At 39.2% G+C, this 17881-nt stretch overlaps 1 protein-coding gene across 1 annotated transcript; it reads right to left on the reverse strand.

Annotated features, from left to right (window-relative positions):
* Positions 1-10846: 10846 nt before the first annotated feature.
* Positions 10847-12485, reverse strand: LOC118608666 (endogenous retrovirus group K member 7 Env polyprotein-like). Its single transcript, XM_036227784.1, has one exon. It carries the CDS (start codon positions 11469-11471, stop codon positions 10878-10880), a length of 594 nt encoding a protein of 197 aa, XP_036083677.1. The 5' UTR covers positions 11472-12485; the 3' UTR covers positions 10847-10877.
* Between the last annotated feature and the right edge of the window lie 5396 nt (positions 12486-17881).

Genomic DNA, 17881 nt, shown 5'->3' on the forward strand with positions numbered 1-17881 from the left:
ATTTCAGAGCAATTTAATATTGTCCTCAGCTACCCTTCACTCCCAATCTATATCTTATATTCGTAGCTCCAGTTCAAACTAATTCTACTCACAGATACGCCTAGATTCCTACCTTTTGCTCTATCCTCTCTTTATATTGCCTTAGTCCTCTGCCTAATGCTCTTACCTGGACACCTAAAGAGCCTCCCATCTGAGCCCCCTGCTGCCAATCTCTCTTTGTTCTTTACGCCTTTAACATTCCTGTTAAAGTTATCCTCCAAAAAACCCTCAAAAACATTTATTTCACTGACCTGATTTTAAAATGTCGATTATTCTTAATTAGTTTTAGAATGAATTCGAAATCTAATTAGTTTTAGAATGAATTCGAAATTCATGTATCCTCATTTTAACCTATATTTACCCACCCTCATTTCTCAACTGTCTCCCACCACGGCTTACCCTCAACCACCCTTGTGTTTTGCTGCTCCTTAATCCTTTAAAGTCCCTTGTCCTTGACTCTGTTTGGAATGCTCTTTCTACCTTCTTCTCACAAATTTCCGCCCATCCTTTAAAATCCAGATCAAATGTCATCTCCCTTTAATGGACCTGCTCTCATGTTTCTAAGTACTGTTACTTAATATCTCTCTAATGTCACTCTTCATAGTACTTTTTTAAAAATAACTTTTTATTTTTCAATTAGAGTTAACATACAATATTATGTTAGTTTCAGGTGTATAACATAGTGATTAGACATTTATGTAATTTATGAAATGATAAGTCTAGTACCCATTTGACACCATACATAGTTATTACAATATTATTGACTGTATTCCCTAAGCTGTACTTCACATCCCCATGACTATTTTGTAATTACCGACTTGTACCTTCTAATACCTTCCCTACCTTTACCCATTTCCTCAACTCCCCTCCCCTCTGGTGACCATCAAAATGTTCTCTGGTTCTATGAGTATAATTCTGTTTTCTTTGTTTGTTTCTTTGTTTTTTTAGATTCCACATATGAGTGACATCATATGGTGTTTGTCTTTGTCTGACTTTTTCACCTAGAAAATACCCTCTAGGCCCATTATTGTTGTTACAGATGTCAAAATTTCATTTTTTCTTATGGCTGAGTAATGTTCCATTGTATCTATGTGCCACTTCTTTATCCATTTATCTATCGATGGACACTTAGGTTGCTTCCATATCTTGGTGATTATAAATAATGTTGCAATGAATATATGGATACCTGTGTCTTTTTGAATTAGTCCTTTGGGTTTCTTCAAATAACTACCCAGAAGTAGGGTTACTGGGTCCTTCTTTATCTCTTGTTATAGTCTTTGTTTTAAAAGTCTATTTTTGTCTGTTATAAGTATTGCTGCCCCAGATTTTTTTTTAATTTCCATTTTTATAAAATATGTTTTTCCATCTCTTTACTTTCAGCTTATGTGTCTTTTAATCTGGAGTCTCTTGTAGGCAGCAAATGTGAGGGTCTTATCCATTCAGCCACCCTATATCTTTTGATTGGAGCATATAATCCATTTACATTTAGAATAATTGTTGATAGATATGTAGTAATTGACATTTTATTATTTATATTTTTTCTTTTTCTTCTCCTTCTTCTTCTAGCAGTTCCTTTAACATTTCTCGTAATGCTGGTTTAGTTGTGATAAACTCCTTCAGCTTTTTCTGGGAAACCCTTTATTTGTCTTTCGATTCTAAGTGATAGCTTTGCCAGGTAGACTAATCTGGATTTCAGGTCCTTGCTTTTCATCATTTTGAATATTTTGTGCCAAGCCCTTCTGGCCTGCAAAGTTTCTGTTGAGAAATCAGCTGCCAGTCTTATGAGAGCTTCTTTGTAGGTAACTAACTGCTTTTCCCTTGCTGTTTTACGATTCTCTCTTTGTCTTTAACCTTTGGCATTTTAATTATGATGAGTTTTGATGTGGGCCTCTTTGGGTTCATCTTGTATGAAACTCTCTGTGCTTCCTGGGATTGTATGTCTATTTCCTTTGGCAGGTTAAGGAAGTTTTATGTCATTGTTTCTTCAATATGTTTTCAATTTCTTTCTCTCTTCTCTTTCTGGTAATCATATGATACAAGTGGGAGACAAAGGCCATCTATAAGCCAAGAGGAAATCTCTCAGAAGAAATCAATCCTGAAAACACCTTTTTCCTAGACCCCTAGCATCCAGAACTGTGCGGAAATACATTTCTGTTGTTTAAGCCTCCAATCTATGGTACTTTATATGGCAGCTCCAGTAAATATTCCAGCTGTACACATAAAGGCAAGCTCTCGGCCCTGATATAGCATGGTGACCTCATTGCTGCAGCCCTCCTGATATCAAGCCTCATGAGTCTCAGCTGGAAAATGTGTTCTTGAGGCCCGAACTGCCTACACAAGCCCACCCACCCGCTTTCATCCTCCTCACTCAAGTAGTTTGCTAGCTTTGCCCACATGAACCCCAGAGGATGTTTCCTGCTTGCATCCAGGTCCTGATTGTGGTTTCCTGGCCAGGTTCAGTCTCCCTGTGCCTAAGAAGGGTATTTCCTGCTCGTCTGGCAAACCAGCTCTGACTGAGGGCAACCCAGCAGCATAGCCATTATCCAGTGGACTGTAATTACTTCTCCAACAAAGTGTGAGCCTCAGCTCAAGGTGAGGGACTCCTTCCAAGTTTGTTTCTTCCTTGGATACTTTTCTCATCCCCAGGGTATTCTTTAGAGTTCTCCTTACCCTTTACAGTTATTACCTTGTTAAAGTTAATAATTCTTTATATTAAACTTTCCCATAGAGAAGATGGAAAGGTGATGGGGCATTAGAATGATTTCCTGAGTCCCTGAGTGATTGTATGTACAGTTTGACTGATACAGAATTAGTACTGGGACCAACCCTGGGAGGCAGACCTGCAAAGATGGAATTTTGGATATGGTTTGGTCATGTCCTTGGATTTGAACACAATGCTGAGCTCCTGTCTATGGGAAATGGGGAGCTAGTAATCACTGGCATGCTGGGGCATCACAATCACTCACCCGTGTTTGACTATAATAAAGTACAAACTGAAGTAAGTGTCTTAGGAGACCAAGTGGTTGTTGTACTTGACTATTATGGCAGTCAGTGATGACTATAAGGAATGTGGTGTGAGACTGATTTTTCTGAGTGCATCTGAGTACTTACAGAAAGAAAATGGCAAACTCACCATGATGTGGGTGTTGCGGAATGCACATTACATTCTAGGTAACCAAATGTCTTGGTTTGCCCAGTACTGAGGTGTTTTGGGGGACATAGAACTTTCTGTGCTACAAATACAGCAATCCTGGGCATGCCATAGCCTCCATAATTCAGTAATCCAGTCACCATTCCAGCAGCTATATTGCCTAGGAGTACAGGAAAATAGAAACATGAATTGCTCAAGTCTTATCTGACTTTTGTTCTTTGCAGGATAAAATCAAATGTATTAATCTATGTTTAATTTTTAAATAAAGTACACTTTTATATTTTATATATCTTTTAGCCATTAGTATGGATTCCAATATGAAGGTAGTAAAATATTTACTACCTTTATAAACTGAATAGATGAACAGTTAATGTAAGCAACCTCACAGCCCCAAGTTACATAAAGTCTTTTGTAAGCAAACTTGACTTCAAAATAATTTCCTCAGAATTTTCAGAACATCTTAACACTAAGAAAAATCTACAGCTATTAGGGTACAAGTTGTATATAGATAAATTTAATCCCCAAGCAATGTGGAAATTTTCTTTCAGACTTTCTTTCAACAGCTTCCCACTAAGTTTTTTTCTTTAAAAATTTTATTTCAGTCCTTTTTTTTACTCCTTAATTCCTTCATTTAGAAAGGCTGATAATCAGTTAAATGTCTAAAAGGCAGACAACAGATAAAGGACAAAAGAAAAGTGATTTTTTTTTATCCTAGAATCGCATGTTTATGCATCTTAAATTTCCAAACAACCCCTGCAGCTACCTGACCCTGCGCCTGCAGTTACGAAATGGAAAGGTAGTATGTGTGACACATTAAGAATGATGATTAAAGTATGAGTATTTGTTACTGGTTTACTTATTAAAGTGGAGAAGATTCAAAGTCTCACAATCTGTAGGTGTGTCAAGAGAAACTAAGGATAATAGTGATATCCATATAGTGCTACTGCGTGTCAGGCACTGTTCCAGGAATTTTGAACCTATTAACTCATTTTACAGGTAGGAAATGGAGGAAAAGGGAGGTTGGATAATGAGTACAAGGTTGGGGTAATGAGTACAGTATAAATGATGGTGCTGGGATTTAGTTCCCTACCATCAGGGTCCAGTGTCCTTGCTTTAACACATCCGTTACATTGCCCCTTCCAGGCAAGAATGCAATTACATGCAAAAGGATTGAGGAGTCAGTGGTCAATGACATATGTTTTGAGCCAGAGCTAAAGCAAGTAAGAATCACTTTCGTTTATAATAAACACCCAGAAACAGGAAGTGAGCATCCCCAAATAGCGTGGGATGAGAGCAGTGTCGGGCACCAAAAAGAGGATCCAGGCCGTCCTGAAAGTATTCCCCTGACTACAGAGGTTCCTTAGAGGAGAGGAACTGGAAATGGACATCAGGACATTTAGAATTGTGTAAAGTGCAGAATGGATTCAATCATTCGTAAATCCCTTTGTCTTCTTCATAAAATCTCCTGAATTATAGAATCTCTCTGGAAATATATGTATGTTGATAACTGGACAGAATAAACCTTACAAGATCATTACCATCTCTATTCTGATATGTAGGCTTCTGTATTTCGTGTGTGTGTGTGTGTGTGTGTGTGTGTGTGTGTGTGTAAATGTTTTCAATATGTGTTAAGAGCATGGATAATGTGTGTGTGTGTGTATATATATATATATATATATATATATATATATATATTTGTTAGTTTTAATCTAAAGATAGTAATTTAGCATTTGAAATCCTCTAATCAGGAATTTACTCTCCAGGGTATATTTGAAATGCCTTTAACAGGTCTCCATATTCCAGAGAACCTATTACATGTGATTTAACTATTACTATCTCAACATGCTAATTGTTAATGAATTTAAGTAATGAAATATCTTTGAGAGGGATCGTCTTAGTTCAGGCTCTTATCTGAAGATTCTGCTACTTGCTCAGATTATTAAGCAAGCTGAACTTATTTCTAGAATATTATTGCATTTGCCTAGCTAACCCTCTTGTGCAAGATATTTGACAATGTGCCTGTGGTAGAGACAACTGGTTGTCTACCAAATGAATCCATCTGCCTTTCTTCCTAGATGCATGGCTACACCACGCTTACAGCCCACCTAACGGATAGGTGTGGTCACATGGCTATGTTTTGTCTGATGGAATGTGAGTAAAAGAATGCGTGCCTAGATTTTTGGGCCTAAACCTTAAGACAATGAGTATGCCTCCTCCATGTTCTCCTTCTCTTCTAACCATTTGGATGACTAGGGCTTTAGCCATTCAGAGAACAAAAGACCCTGGAAATGATTTGAGTATCACTTAGAAGGAACCTGAGTCCCTGAGTGGTTGCATGAAGCAGAACCACCAGCTGACTTGAGATGTTCATCTTAGACTTTTCCTTTAAACTATTGCGTTATTGTTGGGTCTCTTTATTACATCAGCTTTGCCTTACCTCAATTAATATTGTACCTAATAGATTGAGCTGAGATTATAGGAACAGGGTACTTTCTTGTGCTAATAATGATAGGTGGAGCAGAACTCAGTCTGACACTTGCTACTAGAGTAACATTCCAACTATGAGTGAATTTGGGTTGCAACAACATGAAATCCTCACCTCTCTCTAAATGTTCGAGGTCTTCAACACCTCCCAATCAGAATCTAGCAGTTGTTAACAGCCAATTAGATTTAGGTCACTTTGCAACATGCCCTGTCTTAGCTTAGTGAGAAATAGAGAGACACCAAGAATAACTCAGGTATTCTTGGGGAGCTAGGGGACAGGATAGCATTTTCTAAGTGAAGGTTGAAAGAGGATAAGTTCAGTTTGGGATATGTTGAGTTTAAGGTAACTGCAAGATTTCCAGGTGCATCCAGAGTGGAATATTTAAGCCTAAATATCAGGAAAGGGATATCTGCTTTAGAGATAAAGGTTTAGGAATCACCCACCTATGGAGATAACCCCAGAGGAGAGTATGGAGTTAGATCCAAGTGGCCAAGACAGAGCCCTAAGGGAAGCTGGCATTTAATGGATGGGGGAAGACGAGGAGCCTGCAGAGAAGATGGAAAGGCGGTAGGATATGAGAATGATTTCCTGGAAGCCAAAGAGGGGACATATCAGGAATAAGACTGCAGTTAATAGTTCCAGATGCCAGAGAGAGGTCACAAAAAGTAGGGCCCGAAAAGTGTCCTCTAAAATTTGATGGTATGTTGCATCAAGAGCCAGACTGTGGTGGATTTAAGCTAAGAGTTAAGAATAGAAATAGAGACAATGTTTCAAGAAATTTGGCTCTGAATATGAGGAAATAAATAGGACGAAATTTGACAGTACAAGGCCAATATAAGGAAGTTTTTTTGTTGTTGTTTTGTGGCTCTGAATATGAGAAAATAGAATAAGACCTGATAGTGCAAGACCAATCTAAGGAAGTTTTTTGGGTTGTTTTGTTTCGTTGAGTTCAAATGAGGGAAATTTGAGAATATGTAAATACTGACAGGAAGGATCCATCAGAGAATTAGGGCTGAAGATGGGGGACAGGGTGGAGGCAGGTATGAGATAGTTGGTATGCTGAGGTCCCTGAGAGAGCAGGAGTGGAAGCACAGGCGAAGGAATTAATTTTTTCAACTCAAAATGTCAGATGGAACCTCTAGCTCCTCGTGTTCATTGTGCCCAGATGTACAGCCTCTAAACTCATTCCACATCAACCAAGGACTCGGAGTTCACTTCTTCTCCAGTTTCTAGGGGGGAAAAAAATCTAGTAACCTAGGTATTGCATAATTTTTGTAAAATTTACTTAGAATTTGGAGGACCCATTGAAACGAGTCTATTGCGCAATGTCCCACACAATGCCATCCTTAGGCCTGGCAGGAAGAGCACTCGTGCTAGGTTCCGTGCTTTAGAGAGCCATACTCTGACCCTCTTCTAACTACACCCTCTCCACAGGGCAAGAAGTCATGAGGCCAGGGAGGCAGGAACCAGGTGGGCCCATTCTATACCAGGCTCCGGATGCCTGAGACTCCAGAATTATCTGCCCAAAAAGCCTTGAGCCTATTTCAGGGCCAGTGAAGGAAAGTCCTCATCCTGGTTGGGTCTACTCAAGGGCAGACTGCTCAGATATGTAGCTTAAGTTGTCCACATATGTGCTCACAAGACCCTTTGCAATGTGGGATGGGGCAATGGGTAGAAATAGAAGAGAAACTGCCTATAAGCCAGGGAGGGGTAACCAGAGAGCCAGCTGCCCCTTTCTATATTTTGTTGTGGAATTCCAAGGAGTCTGAGAATGCTAAATTTGAACCTACCCTTCTCAAAGTATACTTACTAAAATAGGAGGGTAGAATGTATTTGATTTAACAAATTTGTTATCCTGACATATAACTTTTAAATAGTTAGACATAAGTTATGTCGGCTTCCATTTATACTCTTGTCCCAGACCCAGAGGTGTTCTGGGAAACAGGCTCTTTGAGGAAGGGTAGGGTTGGTGAGCCCTGGTTGGTAGCATTTTCCTATTTCTGTGGTATAAGTACTCCTGCAATGGGTTATTTTGATTTATCCACATGACGTCACTGATGTAGTTGCACAACTACCCCTCCTGAGCAGGCCACACTCCTGGCCAAACCCGCAGATATTCTAGGCTGGACTGGCCTGCGCTGCACGATTTTGCTTGCCTCTCTTCTTATCCTATTCTTTCTCTTACCCTTTTTTCCCTCCTTTTCCCCTCTTAAAAGCAACATAACTTCTCCTTATAGACGTACAATAATTTTACAACTGTATTACATGAACTTGACCTTAGGTTTTAACAACTCTCACTGGCTTTCAAAGTATTTCTCTTTTTCTCGAGGGTTAGTTTTTTATTTGTCTTACTTTTCTATGTATAGGTTATAGCAGGAAACTTTAAGCAATATATTGTTTACAATTAAATATTTTTTTGGTCTCGATTTTTATTCAAGTGCCAGGTTAAATAAATCTTCAAGCTTCCACGGGAATTCTTCGTATTTATTCTTCCCACATCCCAAAAGGAGTTTGCTTTCTGTAGGGCATAAAGGACCTTTGTTTTCTTTCTTGTCTCCCATTTTTCTTTATTTTCTTCTCCCTATCTTGCTCTTCACAGTCTTCCAGTAAACAGGAAACAAAGCCCTTAGGTAAGTTAATGCAGCAGAGCTTGCAAACCAGAAGTGCATGCCCACCCTTGAAGCATGAATGGGCAACAGTAGCTGTCTGCCCTTGTCTTGAACTACTTGTTTGTTCAAAATGTGCTTAATCCTTTGGGGTTTTTTTCTCATTACTTTTTTCTCATATTTTTTTATAATAAAAACATCTCATGTTTTTATTTCTCATGTTATTATCATCTTCGACAGAAGGTGGTCTCTTTTTTAAATTAAATTTACTGAAGTGACATTGATTAATAAGATGATATAAGTTTCAGATACACGACTCTATAATACATCATCTGTAAATTGCATTGTGCACTCACCACTCAAAGTCTTGTCTCCTTCTGTCACCACATATCTGATCCCCTTTACCCATTTCCTTCTCCTCACACCCCCTTACCCCTCTGGTAACCACCATACTCTTGTCTGCGTTTATGAGTTTGTTTTGTTTGTTTGTTTTGCTTTCTGTTTTATATCCCACATGTGAGTGAAATTATGGTTCCTGTCCTGAAAGTATTTCTTTAAAAAAAATTATCACTCTTCTTGAGAGAACTTTAGTGAATTTAAATTTTCGTGTTTTCAAGCAATGGCTTGTATAATAACTTGGTCTGGAGATAATTCACCCTCATGACAATAGTAAACTCAAAACAAAATGGATATTAAGAGGCTTTTGAAATCGTAAAGCTGCCCCACTTACGTTGCCCCAGTTAACCAACTCTTTGCAAATTATGTAAAGTTCATCTCTGTTGCTTACCTGGCTCCCACATCCTGAAGAACAGATGAAGAAATGAGTCTAACTTGGGGTGAATCCAATATTCACTTTACAACAACTGAGAGTGTAGTTGTCATTTGCAACAGGAGGCTCCCACTTGGGTACCTGCCTCTGAATCCTAGTCTGAATAGCTGGTTTTAAATCCCTTCCTAGATGTCGTCTGCTGAATGTCTTGGGGACTAATTTCCTACTTCATCCCTCGTTCTGGAGACAGTTCCTACAGAGATGCTGTGTGAACACCAGACATCATCATTATTTTTATTTTAATGAATATTTAACCTTAATCAGGTACTCATTGGGCTTAACCTAGTTGACTGCTTAAAATCATGGAATGTCTTTAATACTCAAGAAAATGAAAACAAATATTAAATTCTAGAAAAGTGCTAACAATCATATGTTAAAAGTCAATAGGAAGCTTCTATGAAAGTTTCTTTTTGACAACAATTCTTTCTTGTGAATTTAAGCACTTTTTAGTGTGTATTTCAGGAATGGGCTATAAAAATAAGATAGTTTGTTTCTGCTATCCCAGTCTTAAGACAAAAGGCTACATCTCACATCGGTTACCTTTGAAATCCATTAAGTTAGGTCTCAGATCCTTTGCAACCTGAGCCATCATCTCCAGTGCAGGCTAGACTTCTAATTTCTCAATTCTATGTGTCCTTGCACTCAGAGCAGAGGACACAATGGGAGGTTTCTTTCCAAATTCTTAGGAGACAATCACAGCAAAATGTGTTCACATTCAAATACAACTGGTTTGGTCAGATATTGTAAACAGAACAAGTTGACTCTTCTTAAAATCTAGTAGATTTGCAGGAGTCATCTTCCTCATATGATGTCTATAGTCAAAGCTCTGAAACCAACCCTCAATCACCAGCCTTATTTTTAAAATAATTTACAGCGTCTCCCTCACCTTTATCAGTGAGGAAATGATGGAAGTTGGTGGGGCAGAGGCCATAGGCTAATTAAGTTTTATGAGACTGAACCCACCAATTTTAAGCCTATGGGCCTTAAATACACTATCTCAAAAGTCCTTCTCTGTCAGCTCAGAGCACACTATCTCAGCAAAGAGGACTTCCACGTTTACTCATTATTAACTCCTTGGCTACAAGGGGCAAAACCTACTCTTTCCTTGTTTTCAGTTCTTTTTACATCATACTGAGAAAACAGACGGAGGCACACAGACTATTTGATTCTATGTACATGAAGTTCTAGAATCAGCAAAACAAATATATAGTGATAGAAACCAGGTCAGTGGTTACCTGGGACCTATTGGGTGAGGTGTTGCGGAGACAGGAAGAAGAATCGGAGTCTGGAAATGCTTTTACTAACATGGATAAGGGAGAGGAGGAATGGCAAGGAATGGCGATGCTAGCATCCCCCACCCCTGTCTCCATGGCTTTTTATTCTCTCTCACAAAGCTGGCCTTGTAATTTATTATTACTATCAGGTTAGTAATTACAAACTACAGCCAACTCCCAGACTCAGCCTCAAGGCCACTACCATGTTTTCAGCTATTTCTTCTCAGGTATCTTTTTCCCACCCTCATCCCTAGAACAAGAAGTCCCAGAATAGGTCAGGTGTGTGCACCCTCCCTGCAATGCGTCCTTGTGTGCAAGTCCACACCTGCTTCTGATGACCTTGTTGCTCCAAGCACCAGGCAGCCTGCCAGGACTGCAGGCGTCTCTCACAACATATCCCCCTTTTCTTTGTGCTGAATTTTATTCAGCATTACTGAGAACACAGCGCCCTGAGTCTTTCTAGATCCTTGGCTTCTTGAGAATCTCTTCTAGACTAAAAGAAAAAGAAGTAACAAATTATTATCCAAGAAGCGATAGATGAGCCCATTAACCCATGAATTTGTGGAATAGGATGTAAGTCTTCAATACTATTGACTACGCTTTGTAGCACTGCGATCTCCTGTAATTCAGGAAGCTGTTTTTGAAAAGTGTCAGCAATATGTGTTTGTAAATCTGTAATTAAACCTGAAGCATAACCATATCCTAAAATATGCTGTCTTACTTTATCCCATTCAAACATACTTTCATTATACAATACAGGAGTTATACAAAAAGTAGTATTCCAATCACATTTAAGTTGCACACGTTTCTGCAAACTAACAATTTGATCTCCTAACGATATAACTACTTGCTGTAAATCTGCTACTTGACTTTGCAATACAGAGTCAATTTGTCTTTGAGAAGTCCATAACTGTTCAGCATCCCGATGCCAGGTTCTAACATGATCAGCAGTCTGTACAGATTGATGCAGAGCCACTCCAGCTGCAGCAGCAGTAACAGCAATGATACCCACAACAGCAGCAATCAACATGCCAAGGAATCTTTTAGCTCTTCTTTTAACATGGTCCATCAGTTGCTGCAATATCATAGTGGCAGGGGAGTCCTGCCAGGGTCAAAACAATTTAACCAGCATCCATACTCCAGTTCTAGCTCTAAGAATATATAAGCTTTCATGTGACATGTTAAAAGGAATAGAAGAGTTAATACAAGTGTAAAAGGAACAGTATTTACATGAAATATAACCTAAAGTTTCATTCCACCCCACAGTATCCTTCATAATGATATAGGGGAGCCAAACACAGGCTTGAGCAAAATGAGTAACATTCGAAAGGTGATAGGAGAACTCCCAGATTGATTTACAGAACCCTTTCAGGCATGCATGGGAAATAAAGCAGCTCCTAACTTCCATATATGATTCTGTAGCCCTTGATGGGGTAATTGGGGAAATGGAAGGGAAAAATCCTCCATCATGCCAGACGACTGATGAAATGCTTACTGAACCGTTCTCTATCTTTGGTGCCACCGCAAATTTACTTTTCATCCCTTCACTTGGGCGGAGCCAGAGGACTCCAATCAATGACCCTCCCATAGGAAGTATTAACTAAAACCTGAGCCTGTTCAGCTCAACACTGAGTCCACTGGACCCAATGTTCAAGCATCTGAACTTTCGGAGTGGCACACCGCGGCAAATCTGGTGGAGAGGTGTCATCCACAGTTTCTGTAACATTTTTAAATCCTTCCATACTTAACAAAAACAAGTGACCCACCCCAGCATTCTGTTCAGAAGTCTGCAAAACTGTCAGCCACACAAGAGCACCCAACTGTAAACAGTGCTCTCCAGCTCCCATGCAAATTGGCATCCCTTCTGTTCCTACCGTGTAGTTCTCAATCACTCTCCCTTCTTCTTCAGGCCTGAGAGGCCCTCTAGTATCATAAAACCTAAGCATCTAATTAGAATCATTAACATAAACTACCACTGAAGCATCTCCCTATCCCACTGCCTTATTCAAAGGGGGATTGGGCATATACGCCCAATTTCCTGTCTCAGCTTATACCCCACTTACCTGTGCTGTAATCAGCTTGTACCCCACTTACCTGTGCTGTAATCAGGGCTGTCATTGCAAGGAATAGGGAAGTTGGAGTCATCTCCTGACCTGACTCACTGACAACCTGCTGCTTCTCTCCGCTCCTGGAGCCTGACATTCTTGGTTGGGACCCAAAGCTTCTCTGTTCCTGTAGAGATAGATATAAGCAAAACCTCGGCCCCATTTCGGTACCTCAGCAGGCACGCAATCCCCTTTTAGATCCTTGTAGTATACAGGTTGCTGCAAAGGCTTACTGGCCTGTTTTACCCAAGGCCAATGAGCCGCTGTGCCACCTTGTTCATCTTGATTTTAAAAATTTAAAGTATATAATGCTCTATTAAGCCTTTGTCTCGGGGTAGTCCAGATTCCCCCGTTTTGTTTTATAAGCATATCCTTCTTAGAAATGTCCAAGGGTGTCTTCTGCGAACTCTGGTTTCCCCCCATCACTTGCACAGAGAACACAAAACAGAGAACACAAAACAGACCCTCAGACAAGGACAATTACTGGGGTGTAGGTGGACCCAGAGAAGTTCGCCACCTCCATCCTAGACAAGACCAAAGACAATAAACAGAACCTAACAACAGGGCAGAGGAGGCGGCGTCCCACAGCCTGGCCATGTTCCAGGAGATATGACTGCGTCCAGTCTCTCCACGGACCCCCCGGTGACCGGTCAACAGAAACAGGAACAGAAAGGTACCTTAAAAAGCACTGAATTTTGTAATTTAGTCATTACTTTTCTCATCTCCAATACAAAATCATGTTATCTTCACTGTTGAGTCTATGCTAAAATATCCTAAGTTTTAGACTAATTATCTAATAAAAGAAAAAGGAAATCATTAATAGGTTTTAAATTTCAAGTTCGAGAAAGAAACTTTATTACACAATAATGAAACCTGAGCAATGCAAGTTTATGACTACAAGAGTGTCTTTCAGTAATACAATTTTTAAAATTCTTTTTCCACCAGTGGCATTAGTTCCCGAGGACTATCTAATGCAGTGGACCCCTCTAAAATAGAGAACAAATTAGTTAAAGCATATGTGGGGATACTGAGGGAAGGACGGAGCCAATTAATATCGCCTAATAATTTTTGAAAATCATTAAGAGCATTGAGCGCATTCGTCTAATTTCTATCTTTTGAGGAGTAATTTTCTGTTGCAAAATTGTATATCCTAAATATCGATAAGGAACGGAATTTTGTATTTTCTCAGGAGCTCTCTCAAGCCCATACTTTTCCAGAGCAATTTTTCCAAATGAAAATATATTTTTAAATATTTTTTTCTTTTCATACCCCAAAAGAATATTATCTATGTAGTGATATACAAGTCCCTGAGGGAACTTTTCCCTCCCTTCTTCCAAAGGCATATTCACAAATGCTTGGCACATGGTAGGACTATTAAGCATGCCTTGAGGTAATACTTCCCTTGCTATCGCTGAGTTGGCTGAGCATTGTTTAAAGTAGGAATTGTAAATGCAAACTTTTCTCTATCCTGAGGCTGTAAAGGAATAGTATAAAAACAATCTTTTAAATCAATTATCTTTAAAAACCAATTTCGGGGAATTAATGCAGGGTTAAGGATCCCAGGTTGCAAAGTTCCCATAGGCTGAATGACAGCGTTGATTCTTCTTAAATCTATTAACATTCTACATTTTCCTGACTTCTTTTTTATAACAAATACTGGTGAATTCCATGGAGAAGAGGAGGGTTCAATATGATTACTGGGCAATTGTTCATCCACTAGTTGCTGTACCGCTTCTAATTTTTCTTTTCTCAGAGGCCTGTTCCCTACGAGGGGGTTTTGCATACACACTTTTCCTTCTCCCTTATTCCCTCTCCTACAGTCTTTTTGAAAGTTCTTCAGTTTCCCATATTGATAACATTTCATTCGAGAACTTTGAAACCCGTTCTGTAAAGTTCCTGCTAACAAATTGTATCAAAGAGCCAACATCATGACAAGCTTTAATATATTCTTCCAAAGGTGTTCCTTGAGCTTTCAGGGGCCTTAAAGCCCATTGACACTCTGCATTTGCATTTTCCTAAGCTAGAGATTCTAAGAGTAATTCTTGGACTTCAGGAAGAGCCACTGCCCTGACAATGGCCATACATAGCTGGCTGAGACAAAAAAAAATCAGTGGAACTCTCCCCGGGACTCTATAATTTTAGTGAACGACTGAGGATGCTTCTCAGGTGGCTTGACTCGAGACCAAGCTCTTAACACTATTAATTTCACTTGTAACAAGGTTTCTTCAGTCTAATGACATTGCTGAGTAAAGTTTCCTATACCTGTCAGCTCTACAAAAATAGCCCCTGGAGGGTTTCATGTAGCGTTTCTATGAGCCACCTGTTGGGCTTCCTCCCTCCACCAGGTTTTCATTTGCAAATAAGGGCCTGGTTCTAACACAGTTTTTCTAATAGCTTCCCAATCTGACACTAACAACTGTCGTTCTCTGGCTATACTGTTTACCGCCTACTATATTGATTGATAGATTCTTTAAGTATTCTCAGGAATTTATGTTCCAATGGAGTATATTGCACATTGATACCCCCCTGGGGAAATTGAGCATTGGGGGAAAATGCCTTTCTCACTATAGGGAACCCCATCAGCTGAGGAGTAGCTGTCTGTCTAGGAAGATTTTCTCAACTACTCTCTTCATCTATTATTTCCTTAGTCAAATCAGGTGAAAGGGGAAAAGTAAATGAAACAGGACCAGCAACAGAAGGCTCGGCCCCAAATCAAGTATTTACAGGTGGTGCAGAGGGCTTTCTAGATTCTTGGACATATCCTCCAGTTATCCCCAATTGCAGTTGCTTCAACCTCTGATTTATTGCCTTTACTTGGGCCAAAAGAACCTGATATGACTCTTTACTCTTTGCTAATTTTCAGACTCTATTCCTATAGGATTTTCATAAATAGGTTCAGGTTTTTCTTGGCGTGTTGCCAAGTCACTTACAGCACCCTCAGAGTCAGATTGCAGAGGCTGTAAAGCCTGAGAAAATAAAGTGCATAAAGACTAAACAGAAACAAGGATAGGATCCCCCTGTTGATGAGCTATCTGTAAAGCTCTTATGACTTGTTTCTACACTTCAGTATTTAATTAGGATTTTCCCTCTGGCTTGAACCAGTAGCAATGTCTACCTACATACAAAAACAATTCACAAAATTGACTTTTCTTCACAATTACTAATTCCCTGTGTTAAAACTATGCCTAAGGTATCGCTTACCATGAGCGGTCTTACCCCTTTCGGTTTCCAGTGTTATCTGGAAATGTCCAAAAAATATGCCGAAGCTATCACTTACTCTGAGCAGACTTACTGCTTTTGGTTTCCAGCGTAGTTTCGCACCCTCTTCTTCGAGCCCCACGTTGGGCGCCAATTGTTGCGGAGACGGTTAGGAAGAAGAGTCAGAGTCTGGAAATGATTTTACTAAACTAACATGGATAAGGGAGAGGAGGAATGGCAAGGAATGGCAATGCTAGCAGCCCCCACCCCTGTCTCCATGGCTTTTTATTCTCTCTCACAAAGCTGGCCTTGTAATTTACTATTAGTTACTATCAGGTTAGTAATCATGAACTGCAGCCAACTCCCAGACTCAGCCTCAAGGCCACTACCGTATTTTCAGCTATTTCTTCTCAGGCTCTTTTACCCATCCTTGTCCCAAGAGTAAGAAGTCCCAGAATAGGTCAGGCGTGTGCGCCCTCCCTGCAATGTGTCCTTGAGTGCTTCTGATGACCTTGTTGCTCCAAGCACCAGGACTGAAGGCATTTCTCACATCAGGGAGGACTGACTGCAAAGGGCCACAAAGGAATTTTTGAGGTTGTTGAAATGTTCTGTATCTCTTCGGGTGTATACATTTGTCAGAGCTCATTGAACTTAAGTGTATGAGTTTTATCGTATGTAAATTATATCTTAATAAATTTGATTTTTAAGTCTTTTTTATTGCCTTTGAAATTTTTCACAAGTATCACATCATTCTAAGGATTAAACTTTCCTGACAATTGTCTTTCAATTCAAGGCCACATTTGAAATTTAATCCTTTTGTGCATGTCCTTTGATATCTGAGTTTACTAGAGAATTTACTAGGCTGCCAAATATGTCTCTTTAGATAATTTCCCTTTTCTTCCTATCCATCCTTTTTTGCAACATTTAGAATTTTATTTTTAAGCACTTTTCCCAAATACTTGTCATTTTCCCTTTGGGATCTTTGTCTAAGGAATCCTACCATTTATCAAAAAACATTAGATGTTTCTTACCGAAGTCTAGGATACATACCTAACCACATCCAACTTTCCCTGACTATCATGAACTCTAGAAAAACCTGATCATTTTTTCCCATGAGTTCATGTTACTCTCACTTCTCTGACCAGTTTCTTCTTGTGGCCAACATTTGGAACCTACTTCCCTCTACTTTCCGAGAAACTATCCACTGGAGCATGTTATTTTTAGACAAAAAGAATCTTAAAAGTCAATAACGACCCTGTCACTTGTTATATAAGACATCCGAGGTCTTAAAGGCTGAAGTGTTTGGAATTAACATAGATATATATTTATAATATTTATATTATATTTATAATATTTAATAATATAATATATACACATACTTAACAAATACATATACATAGATAGATAGTTCCTGGAGGAGTTTTTATTTTTTTTATGATTAAAATGACAGAGAGATTTACTGAGAATGTCTAAATGTACACACCTCCATTTTACTATACATAACTCAAGGTCCTGCTTCTCAAATTAAGATAAGTACCTCCACCAGGGATGTGCAGTAGAAGGCTAAGAGGTAAGCAAAGTGCACAGGAGAGGTTGGATCCTACAGGAATGATTTAACCTGGTGGAACACAATATGAAAACAGTTTTATACTGAAACAACTATAGCAGAGTAAAATAAAAAATCCACACATAATTTTTTAAAGCATGCATATGACTTCAAAGAAACTTTGAACTATGGAGTTCAAAATAGGCTGCTTTGGCCTATTTCCCCTAACCTCCCAGAGATGCTTTTTCACTTCTATGTCCTTAATGTTATATCAATGTGGAAGCTGAGAAGAGCTAGCTTTACGATACATATCTGTATTTTGTCCATGAAGAACTGAGGATAAGCTTTCTTCCAGTTTTCTAGTGTCTAAAGGAATTGCCATTGTTCTCATGTTTCAATTCTGCTGACTATCCCCGCTGCCAACCAATTTTGAGAGTGATGTTCATCAAGATATGCTAGGTTCATGTTACATGCACTAGGATGGGCTTCCTTCCTCATAGTTCTTATTATCATACCTTTTTAAACATACCTGTTCCATGTTCGACTTAAACACCATTTATTTGGTAATTTCTACAAAGCTCATGCCCTTTAATAACCTCCGGAAAATGCAGGTCTTATTGTCCTTGCTATGCCAGAAATGGCACCTCA

Source organism: Rousettus aegyptiacus, unplaced genomic scaffold, assembly GCF_014176215.1.
Source record: "Rousettus aegyptiacus isolate mRouAeg1 unplaced genomic scaffold, mRouAeg1.p scaffold_m13_p_10, whole genome shotgun sequence".
Classification (NCBI taxonomy): domain Eukaryota; kingdom Metazoa; phylum Chordata; class Mammalia; order Chiroptera; family Pteropodidae; genus Rousettus; species Rousettus aegyptiacus.

Excerpts from the sequence above, each read along its gene's own strand:
- LOC118608666 (XM_036227784.1), bottom strand. The coding sequence starts at position 11,471 with ATGATATTGCAGCAACTGATGGACCATGTTAAAAGAAGAGCTAAAAGA.